This window comes from Oryctolagus cuniculus, chromosome 18 (assembly GCF_964237555.1).
Source record: "Oryctolagus cuniculus chromosome 18, mOryCun1.1, whole genome shotgun sequence".
In the NCBI taxonomy this organism is placed as follows: Eukaryota; Metazoa; Chordata; class Mammalia; order Lagomorpha; family Leporidae; genus Oryctolagus; species Oryctolagus cuniculus.
In genome coordinates this window covers 19,697,379-19,719,891 of record NC_091449.1, presented here as the reverse complement: position 1 = coordinate 19,719,891, position 22,513 = coordinate 19,697,379, and the positions used below count along the sequence as shown (strand labels likewise).

The window sequence follows — 22,513 nt, the reverse complement described above, 5'->3', positions numbered from 1 at the left end:
GTAGAAGATGGCCCAAATGCTTGGGCCCCTGCACCTGCGTGGGTGACCCGGAAGAAGTTCCTGGCTCCTGGCTTCGGATTGGCTCAGCTCTGGCTGTTGTGACCATCTGGGGAGTGAACCAGCGGATAGAAGACCTCTCTCTCTGCCTCTCTGTAACTCTGACTTTCAAATAAATAATTCTTTTTTTATATATTAAATCAACTACAGGAAGAGTTGGTCAGTGAACTATTATAATCTGAAATGTAAAAACCATGCTAAAAGGGTCATTGAAGAGAACACTGCAGGTAAAAGTTTTGAGAGCAGAAATCAGAAATAAGCAGAACTTCTTGCCTATAGGACAGAAACAAGCAGGGGAACTTAATCAAATCCCATTGTTGGGGCTGGCACTGTGGCACAGCGGGGTACGCCACCGCCTGGGACATCTGCATCCCAGGTCGGAGTGTCGGCTGGAGTCCCGGCTTCTCTGCTTCTGATCCAGCTTCCCGCGAACGCATCCTGGGAAGCACTCAAGTGCTTGGGCCCCTGGCCACCCTAGATGCAGCTGCTCCCAGCTTTGACCCGGCCCCGCCCCACCTGTTGTGGCATTTGGGGAGTAAACTAGTGGATGCAAGATCTATCTCTCTGCCTTTCAAACAGATTTTTAAAAAAGTAAAATAGGCTGGCGCCGCGGCTCACTAGGCTAATCCTCCACTTGCGGCGCCAGCACACCCGGTTCTAGTCCCGGTCGGGGCACCGGATTCTGTCCTGGTTGCTCCTCTTCCAGGCCAGCTCTCTGCTGTGGCCCAGGAAGGCAGTGGAGGATGGCCCAAGTGCTTGGGCCCTGCACCCCATGGGAGACCAGGAGAAGCACCTGGCTCCTGGCTTCAAATCGGCACAGTGTACCGGCCATAGCGGCCATTTGGGGGGTGAGCCAACAGAAGGAAAACCTTTCTCTCTGTCTCTCTCTCTCTCTCACTGTCTCTGTCAAATAAAAAAAAAAAAAAACATTAAAAAAAAGTAAAATAAAATAAACATTTAAAAAATCAAAAAGAGTGGAGGAGATAAACAACAGTGTAATGGTGATAATCTCAAACCAAGAGATGGGTCATGGATTGGGGAACCTCATTATACCTTTCTCTTCGCTTTCGTCTGGGTTTGACAATCTCCTTGATAAAATGTAGGCTAGAGGCTGGAGCTGTGGCATAGCAGTAAAGTCTGCAGTGCCGGCATCCCACATGGTCGCCGGTTTGAGTCCCAGCTGCTCCACTTCTGATCCAGCTCTGGTGGCCTGGGAAAGCAGTAGAAGATGGCCCAAGTCCTTGGGCCCCTGCACCCGTGTGGGAGATCTGGAAGAAGCTCCTGGCTCCTGGCTTCAGATCAGCCCAGCATTGGCTGTTGTGGCCATCTGGGGGAGTGAACCAGTGGATGGAAGACCTCTCTCTCTCTCTGTGCCTCTCCTCTTCTCTCTCTGTGTAACTGATTTTCAGATAAATAATCTTTTTTTTTTTTTTTTTTTGAAGGAAGGTAGCCAAGTCCGAATACCGGTGAACACAGCATTTAACCATAACCACCATCCCCAAAATTGTAGGCTAATACAAAATACCTGATCTGTGAACTTACTTCTAAGAATAATGACTTTTTCTGAGGCCCTTAATGCTTTGAGAGAGACTGACTCGGTCCTCACGCTGCAGACACGGAAAATGGGGTTCGATCTTTCTCTAGGGAGATGGAACAAGGAGCTCAAACCCTAGCTTCTCTCAGCCCTCGCTCCCTTGCTCCGCCACCCCAGCCCAGCAGGGAGAGGCCCGGAGAGGAGCCCACTCGGCCCAGGTTTCCCTCTCCTCTCCTACGCACAGAAATTCCAGGGCAGAAGCCAGCGCGGGGCGCGGCGACCTGGCGCGGGGTCTTGTCGGCCCGTGGGGGACACTCCCGGGTTTGCCATCCGCTGCGCGCTCACCCCGCCCCGGCGCGGCCACGCCCCGCCAGCTGTCCGGCCGCGCGGCCTGGCCGGAGCTCCCCGCGGGGAGGGCGCTGTGTGTCCTTGGGCGGAGCCGGGAGGTGACTCTGGCCGAAGAGGACGACGCAGCATGAGGGCCCTGCGGGTGAGGGCCCCCAACGGCCGGGCCGGGCTCCCTGCTCAGCGCCCTTACCCTAAACATCCCGGGATCTGGGGCCGTGCAGCGTGAGCCCCCTCCAGGGTCTGGGACCCTCCCCCCCCAGTCCGAGCTGCGGAGGTAGCTGGGACCCCAGAGCCCCGGGGTTTAAAGCTCTTCCCTTCCTCTAGGGCCCCTGGGGGCTGGGAACCTAACACCCCTAACTCTCGCTGACACTTCAGGGGCTGCCTGGAAACCCCAGGGGACCTGCCGTCCAACCCCCCCACGTTCATGGGACCTGACCTCTCATTAATCCAGGGAGCCCCAGATCCCCCCAAAGCATCAAGACTTGGGCTCCCAGAGCATGAGTCTCCTTCAGGGCAGCCTGGTAACCTCCAAGTCAGTTCTCTTCTGGCCTTTTCTTGCCAAGAGCCCCCTCCCCACCTTCCCGGGCAGGTGAGAGGCCTGGGTAGGGTTCATCCCATGTCCAGGCCTCTCCTCCCCGCCATGCCAGACCCTCCAGGGGCCTCCAACACCACTCGCTCCCGACCCTCCCAGGTGTCCCAGGCGCTGGTCCGCTCTTTCAGCTCTACAGCCCGGAGCCGCTTTGAGAACCGAGTGGCCGAGAAACAGAAAGTCTTCCAGGTAGGGGCAGGGGAGTGAGGAGAACGCCCTGGCTGTAGACTGGGTCCCCTAGCAAGTGACGGGAGGGAGGGATACGCTGTATGGCATGGCCAGCACCCCCTTCTCATTGGCACCCCCCCCCAACCCAGGCGGACAACGACCTCCCGGTGCACCTGAAGGGTGGTGGGATGGACAACATCCTCTACCGCCTGACCATGACCCTGACTCTGGGAGGTGAGTGCAGAGCCCGTGTGGCCTGAGCTGCAGCCAGGGGCGGGGGTGGGGGGGACAGCTGGCTCTTGGTCTGGGGTTTGGGGAGAGGACCCTGAGCTGACCAGGCTGGGGACCACGACTGGTAACCAGGGAAGGAGACACCTAGGTTCCCGGTCCTGGGCTGGGGATGGGCCTGGGGCCCAGGTAGGAGCTGAGCAAGCACCCAGCCTGGTGCAGAACAATGCCAGGGGATCCCCACCTGGAGTCCAGTTTGGAAATGGATCCAGACTGGTGTCTGCAGAGCCTCGGTAGGGGCTTCAAATCCCAAGCCAGGAGGTTCAGGGTGGCGATTGGGGTCTCAGTCTGTCTCCCCCACTTCTGCTTCCCAGGCACTGTCTACAGCTTGTACTGCCTTGGCTGGGCCTCCTTCCCCCACAAGAAGTGAGAACAAGACGCCTGGAGGACACAGGGGACTTCAGTATCAATAAATGTGCTGGCTCTGGCCTCTGTGTGTGTGTGTCCAGGCCATGCTCCCATCAGCCCCCGGCCTGTGCCCTGTGGATGGCCTGCTGCCCCAGCCCCTGCCCCCCCAGGCTGGACCAGGGCTACTCCCCATCTCCCAGTATTGCTGTCGCTCCGCCCTCCACTGAGGCCTCCAAACACAGGCCTCGGGCTGTGCCTCGGGGCCTGGGGCCCTGGGGTGGTGTTCCTGAGTGGGACAGGAGTCCCGGGACCTGCTGTGCGGCCCTCTCCCCAAGGAGGAAGCCAATGCTGAGCACCGGCCAGCAGACACAGAGGCAGAGGCAAGTGAGGACAGACTCACCCAAGGCCGGGGCTGAAACAGCAGCGCACGTGGCCTCGAGGGACAGAGCCCGAGATGGCACTGGGACCTCCCAACAGCCTGGGCTTCCGGGTCCCAGGCTCAGCCTCCAAACCTGTGAGGGACTGAGCAAGAACCAGGCCACACCCCCCAGCATGAGACAAGGTCAGAGACGGGACCAGGAGCCAAGCAGATCCAGGCCTGGGGAAGGCAGGAGACAAAAGCCACCGCGCCCCACCCACTCCCCAGCGCCCAAGCCGGAGCCACCCCTCAGCTTTCAGAACAGGCGAGGTCCCATAGACAGCAGCCACTAGGGTGCATTTATTTCCTGCTTGGCCTGGCAGGCTGGGGGCAGAATACAAAGGCACTGGGTGTGTGGGACTGGGATGGCCTGCAGTGTGTTTGGCTGCCCGAGTGGTAACTGAATCTGTGTGTCAGGGTGTGTAGGGACCGGAGTGATCTTTCCAGAGCTGAGAGAGGGCCCTTGGGCATGGAAGCCACCCAAGGGCTGGGCTTGGCACAGACACAGGACAGAGGTTATACAGAAGGTATCAGATGGGTGTGGCAGGAGTGGGGTGACAGAGCATGCTAGAATGTCTTGGAGCCAGGGGTAACTTAGGGTGTGGCTCGCTGGGGCGTGTTGGGCTGTGGGTATTGCCTGAGAAGCTGGATGCCAAGGGCTGGGGGAATCAAAGGCCTGTGGGTCAGCAGGACCCAAGAAGACGCAAGGACAGACGGGACCTGCCCTGGGAGAGACCAGGGTCCGAGGTGACTCCTCCGGCGAGGCGGAAGGGGGCGGCTCTGGGGTTTCCACTCAGGAGTACATCGTCAGCTGCAGCCACTGTGGGGAAGAAGGCAGAGCTCAGAGCTGGCGCACGGGACAGCGGGGGGACCAGGCACCCGTGAGCCAGGAAGCGGGTTCTTACCTCCTGGATGTTCACCTGGATTTGCCCAGTGCCATCTTTGTCAAGAGATTTGAAGGCACCTGGGGGAGAGAGAGTACAAGTTAGATGGGAGGGGAGAGACGGGCTTTTCGGGATGATCTTACTCCGGCACACGGGATGACGGTGACGTTAACCGTCACAGCCGGCACGCCCCCGAATATTTACTCTGCAGGAACTCAACAAAGTGCTTTCCATGCTAACCCATCTAACCCAAGCGCCATTTGAAAAATGAGGCTCAGGGAAGTGGGGCGGTGTGCCCCAGGTCACAGAGCGAGAAAGTGAGAAGTTAGGATGGAAAGCCAGGCTGCTCCCCAGCTCAGGAATGGCCTCTGTCTCCCGACCTGCACCCCCCAGCCCCCACCGCCGTCTGTGCTCCACCCTCCCCGGTTCCAGCCCCGGCGCCGAGGCTCTGAGTCTCGGCGATTCCCACGCTTGCCCTGAATCGCGGCTCCATGTTCGCCACTCACAGCCAGCCCAGCCGAGTGGCGCCTGCGCTGTCTCTGCTTCTAGGCGTCCATCAGTCACCACCCCCAGTGGTGCTCTGGGCACCGCACTCCCTACCTGCCTAAGGGCTGTTTCTGGGGCTTCCTCATTTGTTACCCGTGGCTCCCGCCGTCCCCGTGGCCCTGACATCTCGCACAGCTGCCTCTGTTCCTCTAGCACACGCATTGCACTGTCCCCCCGAGGGTCTCTCTGCAGCCAAACCTGGTCTTGCTCCTGCCCTGCCTAGGACCCTCCTGGCTCTCCAAAGCCCCTGGTAGAGTCTGAGCACCGCCCTGGGATCTCGGGAGGCCAAAGGATCTTTCTGTAGTCAATCTTTTTATTTCTGTAATCCTTTTCTAAAAAAAGATTTATTTATTTGAAACGTGGGGTGGGGGCAGAGGGAGAGGGGACAAAGAGACCATTCATTCTCCAAATGGCTGCAACGGCTGGGGCTGGTCCAGGCTGAAGCCAGGAGCCTGGAGTTCCATCTGGATCTCCCACGTGGGTAGCAGGGACCCAAGCACTCTGGCCATCTTCCACTGCTTCCCCAACGCATCAGCAGGGAGCTGGATTGGAAGTGGAACAGCCAGGACTCGAACTGGCACCCATATGGGATGCCATACCCTGAGGCAAGAGCTTAGCTTGCTGTACCACAATGCCGGCTCTTCTTTAGCCAAACCTGATCCTGTTCCTTCCCTGTCTGGAACTTCAAGGCTCTCCAATCCCTTAGTAGAATCCGAGCACCATGGACCTGGCATTCACAGCCCCCTGCATGGCTCCTGCTTTCTGTTCAACTCCACCCACATCTCAGACAGATCCAAGGTCAAATTCCTTCCCAGGTTCCTAGCTGAGTGGCTGTGAGACTGCAACGTCACCTCTCTGAATCCTAGATTCCTCCTCCATGAAAAGGGGAAATAACTCCTACTTCTCAGGGATGTCTTAAGAATTCAGTCTGGGGCCAGCACTGTGGCGTAACAGATTAAGTAACTGTCTGCAGTGCCAGTATCCCATATGCGTGCTGGTTCGAGAACCAGCTGCTCTACTTCCAGTGCAGCTCCCTGCTAAGAGGCTTGGGAAAGCAGCAGAAGATGGCCCAGGTGGTTAGGCCCTTGCACCTGCATGGGAGACCCAGAAGAAGCTCCTGACTCCTGGTTTCAAATCAACACAGCTCTGGCCATTGCAGCCATCTGGGGAGTGAGCCAGCAGATGGAAGACCTCTCTCTCTCTCTCTCTCTGCCTCTCTGTAACTCTGCCTTTCAAATAAATAAATAAATCCTTAAAAAAAAAAAAGTATCCAATATATGGGGAGGGCATTTGGCACGATGATTAAAAAGCTGCCTGCATCTCATATTGGATTGCCTGGGTTCAAGTCTTGGCTCTATTTTGTATTCTAACTTCCTAGTAATAATATGTACACTAGGGGGCTGGCATCCCATACGGGCACTGGTTCATGTCCCAGCTGCTCCTCTTCTGATCCAGCTCTCTGCTATGGCCTGGGAAAGCAGTGGAAGATGGCCCAAGTGCTCTCACATGGGAGACCTGGAAGAAGCTCCTGGCTCCTGGCTTTGGATTGGCTCAGCTCCAGCCATTGTGGCCATTTGGGGAGTGAACCAGCTGATGGAAGATCTTTCTCTTTGTCTCTCCCTCTCTGTATAACTCTACCTCTCAAATAAATAAATAAATCTTTTTTTAAAAAATATGTACACTGGGATCATGGTTCGACACTCTGGGTCCCTGCCACCTTTATGGGAGTCCCGGAGTGAGTTCCCAGTTCTCTGCGTCAGCCTGGCCCAGCTGTAACAGTTGTGGACAACTGGGACTGAACCCTTGGCTGGGAGATCTCTGTCTCTCTTCTCTCTCTCCCTTCCTCCCTCTTTATCTTTCAAATAAAATAATTTTTTAAAAGATTTTATTTATTTCAAAGTCAGAATTACAAAGAGAAAGAGGGAAAGACAGAGAGAGGGAGAGATCTTCCATCCACTGGTTCACCTCCCAAATGGCCACCATGGCCAGGGCTAGGCAAGGCCAGAGCCCGGAGCCAGGAGCCATTAGTTTCTTCCAGGTCTCCCACATGGGTGCAGGGGCCCAAGAACCTGGGCCGTCTTCTGCTGCTTTCCCAGGTGCATTAGCAGGGAGCTGGATTGGAAGCGGGGCAGCCAGGACTCCAACTGGTGCCCATACGGGATCATATGGGATGTTGGCGCCGCAGACGGCAGCTTAACCTACTATACAACAGCACGGGCTCCAGTTTTCTTTCTTTCTTCTTCTTCTTCTTCTTTTTTTTTTTTTTTTAATTAAGCACAGTAACAGCCATAAAAGCCCTCATGGCCTAGTCCCTACCAACCCATCCCAACCTTATGCCTCCTTATCCCACCCTCTCTGCAGCACTCTTTGAGCTGTACGACTCTTCCCTACCCTCTTACTGAGTTCCCTCCTCCTTGGCTCTCACCCTACACATACTCTCCTCTAGGGAATCCACCCTGGTCCATCAGATTCGCCAAGTGCCTCCTAGGTTCAGGCAGCTCTCTGGGCAGCCCCAGGCACCACCTGAACACACTAGGCCTCCCCCGTCACAGCCCCGCCACTGTGACCCAGCCACAACCAGCTGGAGGGGTCACTACCTGGTGACTGGGTCTCCTCCCCTGCGGCTGTGCCAGTCACTGCAGGGGCCCTAGCCTCACCCACGTCTAGGTCAGGCTTAGAGACTTTGGCCAATGGAGGTTGAACAAGTCCCCACCCAGGACAGCAAGCGAGAGGGTGACTCACGGAACATGGCGTCCAGCCTGACCAAGCAGCTGATGAAGTTGTCAAAATCCATGTTTCCTGCCTCATCTGAATAGCGTCGGATGATCATGTTGTAGAGATGTTCATTCAGGTGGAACCCTGCCAACGGTTTCGTCCTCAGGCGTACGTTTTGGGGGAGGCACTCAGCTCACTCCCGTGCCCAGGACTCGGGCTCAGCCCAGCCTCGCCATCCCACCCCCAGCCCCGCTGGGTCCCTGCCAGGCCACACCTGCTGCCTCAAAGGCTCCCGGCAGTTCCCGGCTGCAGATGGTCCCTGATCGGTCAACATCAAACTGTTTGTATATGGCCTGTGGGGACAGAGGTCAGGGTTCAACGGGGCATCATGCGGCAAGGGGTCTCTGTGACTTGGGGGTCTGGATGCCACGCACCTGCCACTTTTTGATGTTGTTCCACAGGTACTTGAACTCCTCAAAGCCCAGCTTGCCCGTGGTGTCGCTCTGGGGGGAGGTTGTTAAGGACAGTGTGACAGCTGTGCCCAGATGCACGCCACGTGTGCGTTGTGTACGTGATGGGAACCCGGGCTGCAACTCCTGCTCCAGTGCAACCTAGTCATGGCCCCTGCGCTGTGGCTTTGTTACCTGTCTATCCACATAGCTCTGCGTTTATAGTTCTCGATAAGAATGCTCTTTAATTCCACTGGGAATGATACTGAACTCCAAACTCCCAAATGCCTCATCTACAAAGAGTTGTTAATTCCTCATTCATAACATTCTTGATATTAACTCATTTAATAAATGTTAAGACATATTTACAAAAAGGAAGAGTATTATAAAAATTCTAAGGAAGTAAGGTAAGCAAGTAGCTGCTGGATTTTTGGCAAAACTGAGATCCTGTTATAAAGTCCTTAGCTGAAGGCCTGGCATTTTAATAAGTGCTCAATAAACAACAACAACGGCCGAGACTCACCAAGTTGTCTAGTACATGCCCTACTCTGTACTCCACTCCTCAGGAACACTGCTTTTCTCACTAAGTCCTCAGGACACCAGCCCTACCAGAATTGGTCTCAGAGAAACAGACTCAAGGCGGAAAGGTCTTCCCAAGTAAGCCCACAGGAGCAGCCAATGGGTGCACGCCACGTGTGTTGTGCTGTGCTAAACCTTTTGCAGGGAGCTCGTTTGGTGTCGCCATGATGCACACTCCACTTTGCAGACAGGGAAAGTGCACAGAGAGGCCGTTAAACTGGGTAAAGGGTACAGCCAGGTTGTTTCACCCTAGGTAATATGTGCATGAGCACATGACACATATGTATGCACACGTGTTGTGCTACTCTGTGTGCTGGGTGTGCACGTATCGAAGAGCTGCTAACAACTGGCCCATATGCAAATACACATGTGTTCCCATGGACGTTCCTTCATATCCCTTCACGTGTGTATGTGTGTGTATGGGCATGTGAGTGTTATAAGCTTAGATTCTCAGGGCAAAAGATCTCAGTCCAAATTCCTATCCTGCTGCCTACTCTTGAATTATAGCTTCAGACAAATGACTGCTTCTGCCTGATGCTGAGTCCCCCACCAAGCACTGGAGTATAATAATGTGCCCACTTAACCGCATGGCTGTGAAGGGCCAGTCAGTCAACGTAAGAAAAGTGCCAGCTGCGACAGCTCATGTGTCACTTGTTGCCACGTGCCTACAGGTGGGTCCATGAGCGGGGGTACAGGAAAGCTAGCCTCTGTCTCATACTCGCAGAAAACCCTCTGTTCACCCAGGGCCCCTCCCCCAGACTGTCCCCCAAGGATACGTCCATCACGGCCACCATGCTGCGACATGTGTCAAGGCCAAAGCCATCGGTCTTCAGATCAGGGTCTGCGAGGAACAGGGTGAAGATCAGAGAACATAGGTCAGAGTCACCCCAGCCCCCATGCCTCCACAGCTGCCCAGTACTCACGTCGGGTCACGACCTTGTTGAGAATGTTCATGAGTTCTGTGGCACTCACCTCCATGTCCTGGGGGCAGAAGGCAGACACAAGTCAAGGGGGACAGCAAGAGGCCTGGGCAGGTCATGAAGCGGGAACTTTGGGGCCATGGGGGTCACACAGCCCAAGGTCAGGTGGGGCTGGGCTGGGGCAGGGCCAAGCCCCAGGCTACTTACATCTCCGGCCAGCTGGGCAAACAGTCTCCGGAACTGCCGGACCTCTTCGCTCTCGTTGGCCTCAATGTTGGAATAGTGGGTTCGTGGGGGCTGCCGAGGGAGGAGACCTCAGGGCTGGCTGGGGGCGGGTGCCCTGGCCAGGGCAGCTCCCTGAACCCCAGCACCCTTGGAGGGAAAGGCAGAGAAGGCTGGGCGGCGGGCTGATCGGAGGAGTGAGGGGTGGTCGGGGACCCAGAGGGGAGCAGCGCAGCACGGGTAGGGCCCCGGGACAAGCTGAGGGCCCTGGCCAGGAAGGCCCTTGATGGCGGAGGAAGTTCACTACCAGGGGAAGAGAGGTCAGACTTCTCTCAGGGGACAGGGATGGAACTTGGAGAAGGCCTCGGAGCAGAGGGGCGGCTTACCGGGGGCTCCGGGTTGTACTGCGCAGCTGCCTCGCTGAGAGGAGACAAGGGGGAGTTAGCGCCGGGGGCGGGGCCTCCAACGGGCAGCGCAGCGGAACCCGAACCGGAACCGGAACCGCCAGTTCCGACCCCCACACCCCAGCCCACCACCCTTCGCACCCGGTCCCTCTGCCCCTCGACCGCCTTCGTCCTCATGTGTCCCAGTCCCTACCGCCTCGTTCCTCTCCGTCAGGCCAACGCCAACGGCGGACCCGCCCCCGCGGGAGGCAGTGACCAGTGACCAGCCCCCCACTTCTGCCCTGACTCCTCCATATGCGCCGCCCCTTCGAGGGCTGCCGCCATGGGCTCTGCCCCCACTTCCCAGGGCTTCAGCTCCGTGAAGTCCCAGCTGCCCAGGACTCCACGCCATCACCCCCCTGCCAGAGGCCTGTCTTCTCAATGTCGCATTCCAGCCCCGCTGGTCCCCACCCATTTCCAGGGCTCGCTGCTTGCTGGCCACCTGGATCCCAACGACCTGTCCTACCCCTACCAATGCATTTTTCGTCCATTAATCCAGCCAATTCCTGGCCAGGCTCAGCCCCTTCTGGGCCATTTGGCCTATCCCATGGGGCCTTTGGCCTTTTCTGGGCCCACCTACCCAACGACCCCCCACTAGAAGCATAGGTCAAACTCTACTCCCATGAAGGGGCACCCACTCATTAGCCCCGCCTCCTAACACTCCTCTCCAGGTTAGCCAGAGCAGGTGCACCCAGTCCCAGAAGTCCCACAAGTCCCACTTCCCAAGGCAGATCCGGGAGCCATCCACGTGAGGCCCACATCCAAAATATGCCCGCGAAAATCCCCGCCCCCCTGAAGTGACATCCAGGCTCATTAGGGGTCTGCTTCTGATGCTAAGCCTTAATTAAAGCCCTCAAGGCAGACTCCAGATGAACCCTTGTGTCCTTAGACCACGCCCCTCCAGGCCCCGCCCCGGCCCCCAGGCCCCGCCTTACCTGATGGCGCTGATGACTCCGCCCAGGATGCGCATGGCTGTTCCGCCGCCGCCTGCTCCCCCGCCGCCGCCGCCGCCGCCGCCACCGCCCCCAGCCCCGCTGATCAGGCCTCCGAGAACATTCCCTAGGCCCCCGCCCAGGCCCCCGCCTCCCCCGCCGCCGCCGCCGCCCTTCAGGAACGAGTTAACCAGGAACATGGCTGCGGCTCAGACTCCTGAGGGGAGAAGGGAGTCCAGTGGCCGCCTCGCCCGGGCCTGCCCCCTCCCGCAAAATACGCATTTCCGGTAGCTGGACGTGGGGGGGACTCCGGGGCCCCTGGGCGGGGGCCGGTCCTCACACTGGGTCTGGGTGCCCTTTGCACGGCTGGGATGGGGACGGAGGAGCAGGTTTGGAACTCGTGGCGTGGCGGACGCAGCCCTGGCTGCAAGCCTGGCCAGCACTGAGGGGAGGGGTACAGCGGGGTTCTCCCGATGGGGTCCCAGGTTGGCGTGAGGGACCCCCGACGAGTCTGGGTGCTCAGCTCTGAGATCCAGGGTCCCATACTTGAACTTGGGGGTCCCGGGCGGGTCAAGAGGCTTTGGGCGGGGCTTAGGAAATCTAAGTCCCCGAGATGGGGACTGGGAGTCCTAGAGGCCCGGGAGAGCGGGGGTCCCCACCGGAATTCGGAGCTCGGATTTAGGATCTGGACGCCCCGTGGGAGGCTCTACAGGGCACTATTAAGTCGGTGGGCTTGTGTCCTGGGACAGGGAGGGTCCTAGGGACAGGATAACGGGGGGTCGGGCAGGACGGAGGGTTCGAATCTGAGGTCATGAGTCTGGGAGACCCCTGAGGCCAGGGATGCAAGGTGCAGGGGGAGTCCGGGCAGAGCGCTCCCGCTTCACTTACTCGTCCGGCGGTCCGGCGGTCCGTTGGTCTGCGGCTCCCGGGCCTCCCGCTGCGTCCGGCTCCGGAGGGCGGGGCCCGTGACTCATGCAGCGACTTTCGGGTTAAACCCTGGCGCAGCCGGGCCGCCATCCGCGCGGTCCTAGAGCTGCTCCGCCCTGCGCGTTTCCGCCGCCCGAGGCGCCAGCCCCGCCCCGGCTTGCTGGGTGCCAGGGCCTCTGCCCACCTCTGCGGCGCGAGAGCGATCGCGCCCGGGGACAAGATCTCCACGATGCACCTGTGCCTGCCTCGGACCAGGCCACGCCGCGGTGCGCTCTCGGAACTCGCATCCGTGGCAAGGACTGAGGCTAGACTGGACTCCCCTGGCCCCTGCGGCCGCCCACGGAGGCCGCCTGTGCCTTTTCCCACCTGTGTCGCTAGCCCACGGTGTCGCCTCGCTCTTCCCGCCTTAGAGGGCCGCGGGCACGGAGTAGTCCCCTGGCCGCGGCCTGGTTTCTCAGGGGGAGGGAGACAAGATGTCTGCCGCTTGCTCTCCAGTTCCAGCCTCCACCCTGTGAACGCCCAGTACTTTTCCGGGGCTTCTCAGAGGGACGGGAATCAGGCTCCCAGGTGCTCTGGCCCTCAGCCCCTCCCCCGGGGGGCGGCTAGAACTGAGCTGGGATCCCGACCTGCCGAACCCCCACCCCCCAGGCCCCTGTCAGAACTAAGTGACAAGAGTTTGGTGAATGGCAGCTGTCAGCTGCGGCATTGGAGCCCACCCGGACTCCTCAGCGACTGGACTTCTGCGCGTGCCATACGACAGAGTCAAATGACCGCCAGGCATTCCAAGCGCTTTCCATGTATCGGCCCGCTGGTGCTCCTAACGGCCCTTTGGGATGGGTGCTGTTTAATATCCCCATTTTACAGATATATAAACGGAGGCTCAGCCCAGGCAGCCAGGCTTCTAAAGCTATATCCTTAACCACTACCCTCGTGGTAACATCAACGGCATAATTAATATGATAATAACAAGATCACGCCTGACAAGCAGCGCTTCCTGAGGGCTTGCTGGGGCTGGGTCTTGTCTGAGGCGGGATCCAACCAGACAGGAGGTGCAGGCTCCCAAAGTCAGGGTCACAGCCGGTGACAGGACCAGCTCTGAACCCGACGAATCTTTCGGCAATGACTAATCTGAACGCCCTCCTGGGCTCAGCTCTCCCTGCCTCCTGCCAGAAGCAGACTCATTTGCATGGCCGGGACACTCCTGCCTTTTGTGTTGGATTTTTATTGTGGCCTGCTTGTGTGCTTACTTGGAGGGCTTTGGGTATCAGCTCAGGGGCCTCCTCTTCTAGGAAGCCCTCCTGGTCTTCACCCCCACCCGAAACTAGATAAGGCTTCCAGCTAAGTGCTCTCCAAATGCCTTGCACTTTTTCATGCCATTCACTGCCAATTACAGTCAGCTCTGTCTCCCTGGGCAGCCAGGTCTTGGGTTTGTTTCGGTCTCTTGTCTGTACCACACATGCCACAGATGCCACCTCCTCCCACGGCTTAAATGCCACCCTGCGGCTGCCAACACCCAGAGTTCTACCCTGCAGCCCAGGTGCCTCCAGGCTGCCACATCCGGCGTGCTCCGCCCGCGCCGGGGCAGAGGGTGCAGGATCTCAGAGGGATGTCAAGCTCCACACTCCTGAAACTGAGCTTCTGACCTTCTCCAAACTCGCCGCCTTCCACACCCGGGCCACAGCGTCACTGTCTCTGTGGAGAAACACGCCAGGCTGGTTCTTGAGCCCTCTCTCTCTCCACATCCACCCCACCCCCACCAGTCAGAACTTGCTGGCTCCATCTAAAGAATCTGGGGTCCTTCCCCTCACCTGCCATCCTGCACGGTGCTTGCCCCGGTCTGTGGAGGCTGTCGCAAGTGTGCATGGGCTTCCTCATTTTTTTTTTCTCACCATAATAAAAATCTTATATTTCTATTTCCCATGAAATGGACGCTGCCAGGCACAGCAGCCTCCTGCCTGCTCCCTGCTCTTGGTCCTGCCTCCTACAGTCTGCTCCCCCACGCAGCCCTGCAGGAAGCCCGTGGACATCTGAGTTGGGTTGGGGTCCTCCTGACTTCGCCCTCTCTGGCTGCATCTCATCCCAAGTAAGAGTCAAAGGTCTCTCTGCAGCCTCCACGTCCCTACCCTTCCCCTCTCTGCCCTCACCTCTTCCCTCCCGAGAAGCTGGGCCTGGGTGTTCCCAGCTGAGCGCACAATTCCACGAGGAGGCTCTGCGAGCTGGCAGTGTCCACACGGCCTCTGGCCCGGCGTTCAGGGCGCTGCTGCTCCACTACCGAGGCCCTCTGCAGCTCCCCTTCGTGCCCCACGTCTTACAGCCCAAGTGTCCCCGTCTAGGGCGCTCAGGAAGGTCCTCAGGTCTCCGATCATACCCCTAGCTGTCCTCAGTCATCAGCGGCTAGCATACCGTACACGTCACTTCTTTATCCCGTTCCTTGTCCATTGCCTCCGCTAACGTGAGCTCCCAGCAGGCAAGGATTCCTGCCTGGCTCATTCCCTGCTATGATCCCCCGTTCCTCAAGTCCTGCCACACCTTAGGTGCTCACCAGTACTTGTTGACTATAGGAATGAAACGTTTTCTGTGTGTTTCTCATTGAATTGTCAGCACCATCAGCGAGAGAGTAGAGCAAGCATTTCTAATGCCTTCCCCCATTTCCCAGGCTCCTTTGCATTCAGCCATGGTTACGCAAAGTGCTTTGGCCTTTGGTGAGTGGAAGTGTTGAGTGGGCTGCTTTAAGCCACGCAGTTGTTGTTCACTGCCTGGGCAACAGGGGGAGCTCTGCGAGCACAGAGGTTCCCCGGGCAGGAAGCCAGCTGTGCTGCTGAGGCTGGCAGGGAAGACAACTGGCCTATGTTGTTGTCCAGACCCACAGCTCACTTTGCATGAGAAATACGTCAGGGCTAGCACTGTGGCCCAGTGGGTTAGGCCACTGCTTACAATGCCTGCATCCCACATGGAAGGGTCAGCGGATCCAGTCCTGGCAACGCCACTTCCAATCCGGCTTCTTGCCGGCGGGCCTGGAAAGGAAGCAGGGGATGGCCCAGGCCCCACCCGTGGGGGCCATTTCAGTAGTGAACCAGCAAATGGAGGATGTTTCTCTGTCTCTCCCTCTCTAACTCTGCATTTCAAATAATGATACAATAAATACTTAAAAAAAAAGAAATTTCAAAGTGTTAACCCATAAGGCCTTGGGTGTATCTGCTGCTACAGTGTCACGGGGCCTAGGCTGACTGTTGCAGATCTTACAAGATCGGCACCCAGGGAGGTGGCATCACTTGCCCCGAAGCTCACAGCCGGTAAGCGTGGTTATCAAGACCCGGATGTGGGAAGTGAGCGTCGTCCCTTACGCTTTTAACTCTCACAGTGTGCTGCCTTAACAACATGAATGTTCTAGAACACCAGCTACTAAACTCCCCGTCATCATAACCACTCCAGCGAGTGCGCCACGGCGCCAGGCTGGAGTGATGGCTTTAAGGCCCGTCTCGCCAGGGCCTCTCACAACCCTCTGAGCAAAGAAGTGGAGACACAGAGAGGTGGAGGCCCTTGCCTGGGCCCACACCGTGGAAGGCAAGGCCAAGTTTGCACCCGTGCGTGGTTAATGCCAAGTTGTTGTGCAATGACTAATCCAGATACCTGTCCCGTGCCTACCAGCCTGCGGCGGGTCTGAGCCACTTCTGTTGCTCCTCCCCAGGTCCCCTGGCAGCCGGGCTCTCCCATGGGCTGGGACTCTGCAGGATGACCCCTCCCATCACTTCGCCAAGAAATCCTTTCTCACATCACCCACCACGGACGGGGAAGCTGTCCCACTACATCTTTCCGGGGAGGTGAGGCCTTTCGGACGTAATAAGTTCACTCAGGAAGGTTCATGACTTTCTTGCGGCTCTGGGCTCGTTCTGCAGAGTGGGTTGTTACGAATGAGCCCAGCCCCCTTGCGCTTGCGTCTTCGATGCCCACCTGCTTGCCTTCCCACTTTTCCCGATGTTCTGGGGGGGCACGAGGTGCCAGATGTCGCTGCCTGCTCTCGGACTGCCAGCCTCCAGCATCATGAGCCACAAACAAACAAACAAAGACTGCTGTCTTTTTTTTTTTTTTTTTTTAAGATTTATTTATCTATTTGAAAGGCAGAGTTACAGAGAGAGATGGAGAGAGAACTTCCATCCACTGGTTCACTCCCCCAGATGGCCGCAACGGCCAGAGCTAAGTTGATCCGGAGCCAGGAGCCAGGAGCCAGGAGCTTCCTCTGGGTCTCCCACATGGGTGCAGGGGCCCGAGGACTTGGGCCATCTTCTGCTGCTTTCCCAGGCAGAGAGCTGGATCAGAAGTGGAGCAGCTGGGACTTGAACCAGCGTCCATACGGGATGCTGGCACTGCAGGCGGCGGCTTTGCCTGCTAGGCCGCAGGCCCATTCCCTCGGGGAATCCCGTGCTGCCTGAACCCCAGCCCTGCCTCGCCGACAGCTGCTGGTTCCCTTGCTCCCAATCCTGTGAGCTGAGCAGTTGGGCGTTTGTGTTTTCCACAGGTGTGCTGATTTTTTTTTTTTTTTTTTTTTTTTTTTGGACAGACAGAGTGGACAGTGAGAGAGAGAGACAGAGAGAAATGTCTTCCTTTGCCGTTGGTTCACCCTCCAATGGCCGCCGCGGCCAGCGCACTGCGCTGATCCAATGGCAGGAGCCAGGTACTTCTGGTCTCCCATAGGGTGCAGGGCCCAAGCACTTGGGCCATCCTCCACTGCACTCTCGGGCCACAGCAGAGAGCTGACCTGGAAGAGGGGCAACCGGGACAGACTCCAGTGGCCCGACCGGGACTAGAACCCGGTGTGCCGGCGCCGCTAGGCGGAGGATTAGCCTAGTGAGCCGCGGCGCCAGCCAGGTGTGCTGATTTTCACAGTGACAGACTTTGGAAGCAGCTGGGAATGCTTGTTCATTGCACGCAATACAGCCGAGTCTATTAAAAATCGTCACCCGCTCTCCCGACATAGCCTCTCGTTAGATTTCTCCTCGGCTTTTTTCCTGGGAACACGGTAAGGCATTTTTGACCAGCCTGCACATGCAAATTTGCATCCTGCTCTCTTCTGCTGAGAGTCTGCATGACTCGGCAGTGAGCAGCTGCACGCCCTCGGCGGCGCACCTGGGACCTGACGTGACACAGCGGAATGACACAGCTGCTCTCAGTGACCCTCATCCTCAGTGAATAAATCAGACAGGAAGGCGGGGCTTCCATTTCTCGTGCGCCCGTGCTCTGGAGAAGTGGCGGAGTGAGTCTCCATTTCCTCTTTCTCCTTCTCACCGCCCGGAACGTGGCTGGGCTGGCAGCCATCTTGGATCACCCAGCCCTGGGTGCTCGCCCCATGCTCCAGGCAGACAGGAGGAAGAAGTGTGGGTGCTGGGTGCCAAGAAGCCTTGAAACCAGCCCTGCTCAGGCTGCCTTGGAAGAAACACAATCCTAGTTTCTTTAATCCACTGACATCCCGAGTTGTGTTATGGGGTTTATATGAAATCCCACGGAACCTACAGGGCCCTTTAACATATGCTCTGAGCACTCTCCCACGACCTTCAACATGTCATTTGCAAAGTGTTCCTGATAGTTCTTCATTTGAGAGTGACTTTCCCCGCATCGAGAGATACGAGCTACGTGCTCGCTTCTTACACCTGCGTGGTTGGTGACCACTCTGGTCAACAGCAGCACCGGGAGCTTCCAAGGCTGGGTTACAAAAGGCCAGGCGGATTTTGCCTGCTTCTCCCCTGACACTCCCTCGGGAGAAAGCCAGGAATAAATAGTTCAGCTGCTGCTGAGACCGCCCGGCTGGGAAGGCCGCATGGAGGTGCTCTGGTTACAGCCCCAGAGCCCAGCCGGCAGCCAAGCTGAGTCACCTCGGATAGCCAGCCTGGTGAGGCCTACACTCGAGGGGAGGGCTCTTAAAGAGAAACAGAACTAAGTGCTTTGTGGGCACACTGTAAACCCATCACCACCTGTGGGGCTGGTGCTGTGATGCCGCTGTATGCAACACTGGATCCCGTATCAGAGCGCTGGTTCAAGAGCTGACTGCCTGGCTTCTGATCCAGCTACCTGTTAATGCACTTGGGAAAGCAGAGGATGGCCCCTGCACCCACATCGGAGACCCGGATGGAGTTTTTGGCCTCTGATCCAGCCCTGGCTGTTGTGGCCATTTGGGGTGTGCACCAGGGGATGGAAGATGGATCTCTCTCTCTGTTTCTCTGTTACCCTGCCTTTCAAATAAATACATTTCTAAAGAAATAAATAAACCCACCGCAACAGAAGTTATAAACGCAGCCCCTAACTCTCACCCTAAAGAGGCCACATACTGTAAGCAGCGGCCTGGGCCTGGGGTAGGCGCTGGAGACGCACTCTGCCGCTCTGGGCCCGACGGCTCCATGCCCTTTCCTGTCTGCTGTAACCAGGGCTGCAGCTCCTAGGCGCCCCTTTCACTGGGGTTCACTGGGGGCTGAGCCAATGGAAGCACAGGTGAGAGACGGGGGGGGGGGGGCAGGAGCAAGAGGCCCTGGTGATTTTCCTCCTCGAGGGTAATTTTCCGTTTCTCCCTGTGGTTGTGCCTCCTGCATAGCTCCGGCCCCGCGGCTGGACAATTCCTCTGTGTCTGCAGCTAGTCTAGTGAGTGACTAATCTCCGGGGACATGGCTGACATCCCCTCCCCACTTTGTTCCTGCAGCCCTGAGTGGCAGCCGGGCAGCCCTGTCCCTCTGCTGCGTACAGCTGATTGCGTCGCTCGGCCCTCGGCTCCTCCATCCCAAGTCACCACCCCCCTGGGTTAATGGCCCTCAGTTTTCATGCCAGAGTGATCCGCACCACTCTGCCCCATCTCTCTGCCTTTTAAATAGGTAAAATAAAATTAAAAAAAAATTTTTTTGACAGGCAGAGTGGACAGTGAGAGAGAGAGAGACAGAGAGAAAGGTCTTCCTTTGCCGTTGGTTCACCCTCCAATGGCCACCGCGGCCGGCGCGCTGCGGCCCGCGCACCGCGCTGATCTGATGGCAGGAGCCAGGTACTTATCCTGGTCTCCCATGGGGTGCAGGGCCCAAGGACTTGGGCCATCCTCCACTGCACTCCCTGGCCACAGCAGAGAGCTGGCCTGGAAGAGGGGCAACCGGGACAGAATCCGGCGCCCCGACCGGGACTAGAAGCCGGTGTGCTGGCACTGCAAGGCAGAGGATTAGCCTAGTGAGCCGCGGCGCCAGCTGGGAGGTACATTCTAATAAAGGGGAGCCATGTCCTAATAAGGGGGAGGAATATTCATGGTTCTTCTGGGAGCTAGCTGCCGCCCCTCTTTGTTCCTTTTATGGCCCAGCGTTTCATGTCAGCGATGCTGGGTGGGAGCTGTGTCATTAGATGCTAATGAGGTACAGTGAACACAGGATAAACTAGAAGTCAATCTAGGTCATCCTCGGCCCCCTCAACTGTTATGAGCCAGGTCCGGGCAGGGGGTCGGTTTATCTTCAGATCAAGAGGACTGAATGGATACCCTATAGGTCTTTGGAGAACAGGGCTACTCTGTCTGGGGGCTACCCGCTTCCTCTGCCTCCCTGTCTCATTGCCAGAGTCCCTGGGTTGAGTTCTCAGCTCCCTGAAGACGGGGTCACCTCATGCCTTGGCCTGGCGGGAGAACTGAGCTTGGACGTGCAGAGCCCCCTGCATGTGGGTCCATGCGCGTGCCCGCAGCCCAGCGAGCCAATCTCTGACGCGTGGCAGAAGGTGGGTGTTCATGGCCAAGCGCAGGGCAAGCGGCTGGGCGGCTACTGCTGGATTCTCATGCTCCTTGCAGTGTTTGGGGTAAAGGTTCTCACAGGCTGCAGCTGGGGCTGCGGCGTGCATGCCCAGCCGTGCCGGTCCCTGGCCGCTCGGTGTGCTCGGGCCCTCTTTTGGTCACTAACAGCTCAAGGCTGGGGTTCCCTGAGAAGTCCTCGGAGAGAAACACCCTCATGAGTAATTTATGGGGGCCAGCTTACACCACTTCCTCAATTCAGCGAGTTAATTTTTAAGTGGTTGTTTATTTGGGGGAAAGAGAGACAGGGACAGGCAGCTCTCCCACCGGGGGGCTCACTGCCCGGATGTCCACAGCAGCCAGGACTAGGCCAGGTGGACGGCAGCAGCTGGGGCCTCCTTCTGGGTCTCCCATGTGGGTGGCAGGGACCCAAGTGCGTGAGCCAGGGCACACGCGAGCAGGAAGCTGGAATAGGAGGCGGAACCGGGCCCTCTCAAAGGGGACATAAGAGTGCCAAGGGACATCGTAATCTCTGTGCTGAACACTGGCCCCAGAGCGAGTTACGGGAGGAAGTCTAAGACCTCACAGCACTGTTGCAGGGGCACGGGAAGCGAATGGTTAAGATGCAGGAATGCACAGGCCCACTCCAGGACAGGAGTTCCTCGGGTTTCTCTCAGCAGGTGGCCCTGCTCCCCTTCTGGGAGCTGACCGGCGCCAGGCCGCCCGCGCCTGCGCACCAACGCCCTCCTTGTGCTGCGGGGCCGAGTCGCTCCATCCCACCATCCCCCGAGCAGCCTAGGGAGCAAGACCCAAGCTCCCAGACTCGAGCAGGAGGGGGCTGAGGATGTCACACGGCTTTCTGGGAAACGCGGTCTGCGCAGAGCACCAAGCTGAAGGCTCTGGCCCAGCCGCCCGCGAGACCGCGCGCCTCGCACGGCACCGCGTGCAGCGGCTGAGCGGCGCGCTGCTGCCCCCTCGTGGCAGGTGGTCGGTAATGGCCGACGCTGCGGACGCGGAGGGAACCCGGGAAGCAGGACCTGGGGCGGGAATCCTTTCCCTGGTGGGAGGCCGGGAAGAGCGGGATAGGGTGGGAAGGGGAGAAACCGTGAAGAGGGTGGGGACGAGGCTCGCTGTGAGGATTAGATGAAACCAGCACAGCCACTCCGGGCCGTTACGTGAGCGTCCCACGCGTCAGCCCACTCAGCCCTCGCACGGGTGTCTGAGGTGCTGTTTTCGGCCTCGCGTTACAGGAATGAGGCCGAAGCCCAGAGAGGGGGAATGCTGCTTGTCCCGGCTCGCGGCCGCTCAGCGACAGAGCTGGGGTGCGGACCAGGGCTGCCTGGCTCTCAACCAATTGAATCGGCATCTGTGAGTGGTGCACAGGTAACGCAAGGGGCCACTGGCATGTGAATCTCTAAGGATTTAGCGCAGCGCCAGAACCAGGGGTGCTTTCATTGCCGAGGGGTCTCTAAAGGGGCGACTTCCGGCTCAGCCAGCCCTCTCCTTTGGTTCAGGTGACTCCTATGCAAACATCCCCACGCCCCACATCCGGCTCTTCCCCGATAGCCGGCACACTGCTCGCTGGCACAGTTTGCACCCCATGCTTTTGGGACCCCTCTCTGTCAGGCCTGAGGCTGCAAACACCCATGAATTGGATGTAGGTAGCTCTTGGCTTGGAAGCTGGGGCCTTTTTTTTTTTTTTTTTAAAGAAATCTGGCTCCCTTTTTTTAAAGTTTTCTTTATTTGAAAGGCAGAGTTAGAGAGGTAGAGACAGAGGTCTTCCATCCACTGGTTCACTCTCCAAATGACCACAATGGCCAGAGCTGGGTTGATCCAAAACCACCAGGAGCCGGGAGCTTCTTCCGGGTCTCCCACTTGGGTGCAGGGGCCCAAGCACTCTCCCAGGTGCATCAGCAGGGAGCTGGATCGGAAGTGGAGAAACCGGGACTTGAACTGGCGCCCTTATGGGATGCCGGTGCTGCAGGCCAAGGCTTTAACCTGCTACGCCACAGTGCTGGCTGAATGCTTTCCTTTTTAAAATCATTCCCTGCATTCTCATTTGCTTTTTGACCTTTGCCAAGTGAATTACTTGAGCTCCTCTTTTTTTAAAATTTTCCCACTGATCTGAGAGCGGCTTATCTGTTCTTACTCTACTAGTGATTATGGATTTTCTTAAATCTGATTACAGATTTCAACTTACTTGTGTAATCCTGCTTGTGTAATAGGAGGGAGATGATAGTTATTCATTTTTAAAGATTGATTTTTTTAAAGATTGATTTTATTTATTTGAAAGACAGAGTTAGAGGTAGAGGTAGAGAGAGAGGTCTTCCATCCGCTGCTTCACTCCCCAGGTGGCGGCAACGGCTGGAGCTGGGCCGATCCGAAGCCAGGAGCCAGGAGCTTCTTCCGGG

At 57.7% G+C, this 22,513-nt stretch overlaps 2 protein-coding genes and 1 long non-coding RNA gene across 3 annotated transcripts; 2 read left to right on the top strand and 1 right to left on the bottom strand.

Annotated features, from left to right (window-relative positions):
• Positions 1 to 1,928: 1,928 nt before the first annotated feature.
• Positions 1,929 to 3,412, top strand: COX7A1 (cytochrome c oxidase subunit 7A1). The gene is made up of 4 exons (XM_051836093.2): positions 1,929 to 2,081; positions 2,631 to 2,717; positions 2,846 to 2,930; positions 3,299 to 3,412. Exons 1-4 carry the CDS (start codon positions 2,067 to 2,069, stop codon positions 3,352 to 3,354), a joined length of 243 nt encoding a protein of 80 aa, XP_051692053.1. The 5' UTR covers positions 1,929 to 2,066; the 3' UTR covers positions 3,355 to 3,412.
• A 610-nt stretch (positions 3,413 to 4,022) lies between these two features.
• Positions 4,023 to 12,469, bottom strand: CAPNS1 (calpain small subunit 1). The gene is given in 11 exon segments (NM_001082264.1): positions 4,023 to 4,570; positions 4,656 to 4,714; positions 7,923 to 8,039; positions 8,170 to 8,248; positions 8,330 to 8,398; positions 9,700 to 9,764; positions 9,847 to 9,904; positions 10,051 to 10,140; positions 10,452 to 10,485; positions 11,444 to 11,657; positions 12,329 to 12,469. Coding segments are annotated over 10 exon segments (795 nt in total). The 5' UTR covers positions 11,641 to 11,657; positions 12,329 to 12,469; the 3' UTR covers positions 4,023 to 4,543.
• LOC108175738 (uncharacterized) lies at positions 11,743 to 17,337 on the top strand. The gene is made up of 5 exons (XR_011384015.1): positions 11,743 to 11,829; positions 14,306 to 14,450; positions 15,575 to 15,660; positions 16,056 to 16,188; positions 17,234 to 17,337. It is a non-coding gene; the product is annotated as an uncharacterized lncRNA (long non-coding RNA).
• Positions 17,338 to 22,513: the final 5,176 nt, after the last annotated feature.

Bases quoted from the DNA above. Each gene is read 5' to 3' on its own strand.
- COX7A1 (XM_051836093.2), top strand. The intron at 2,718-2,845 runs GTAGGGGCAGGG...CCCCCAACCCAG, and splicing joins AGAAACAGAAAGTCTTCCAG to GCGGACAACGACCTCCCGGT. The intron at 2,931-3,298 runs GTGAGTGCAGAG...TCTGCTTCCCAG, and splicing joins CATGACCCTGACTCTGGGAG to GCACTGTCTACAGCTTGTAC.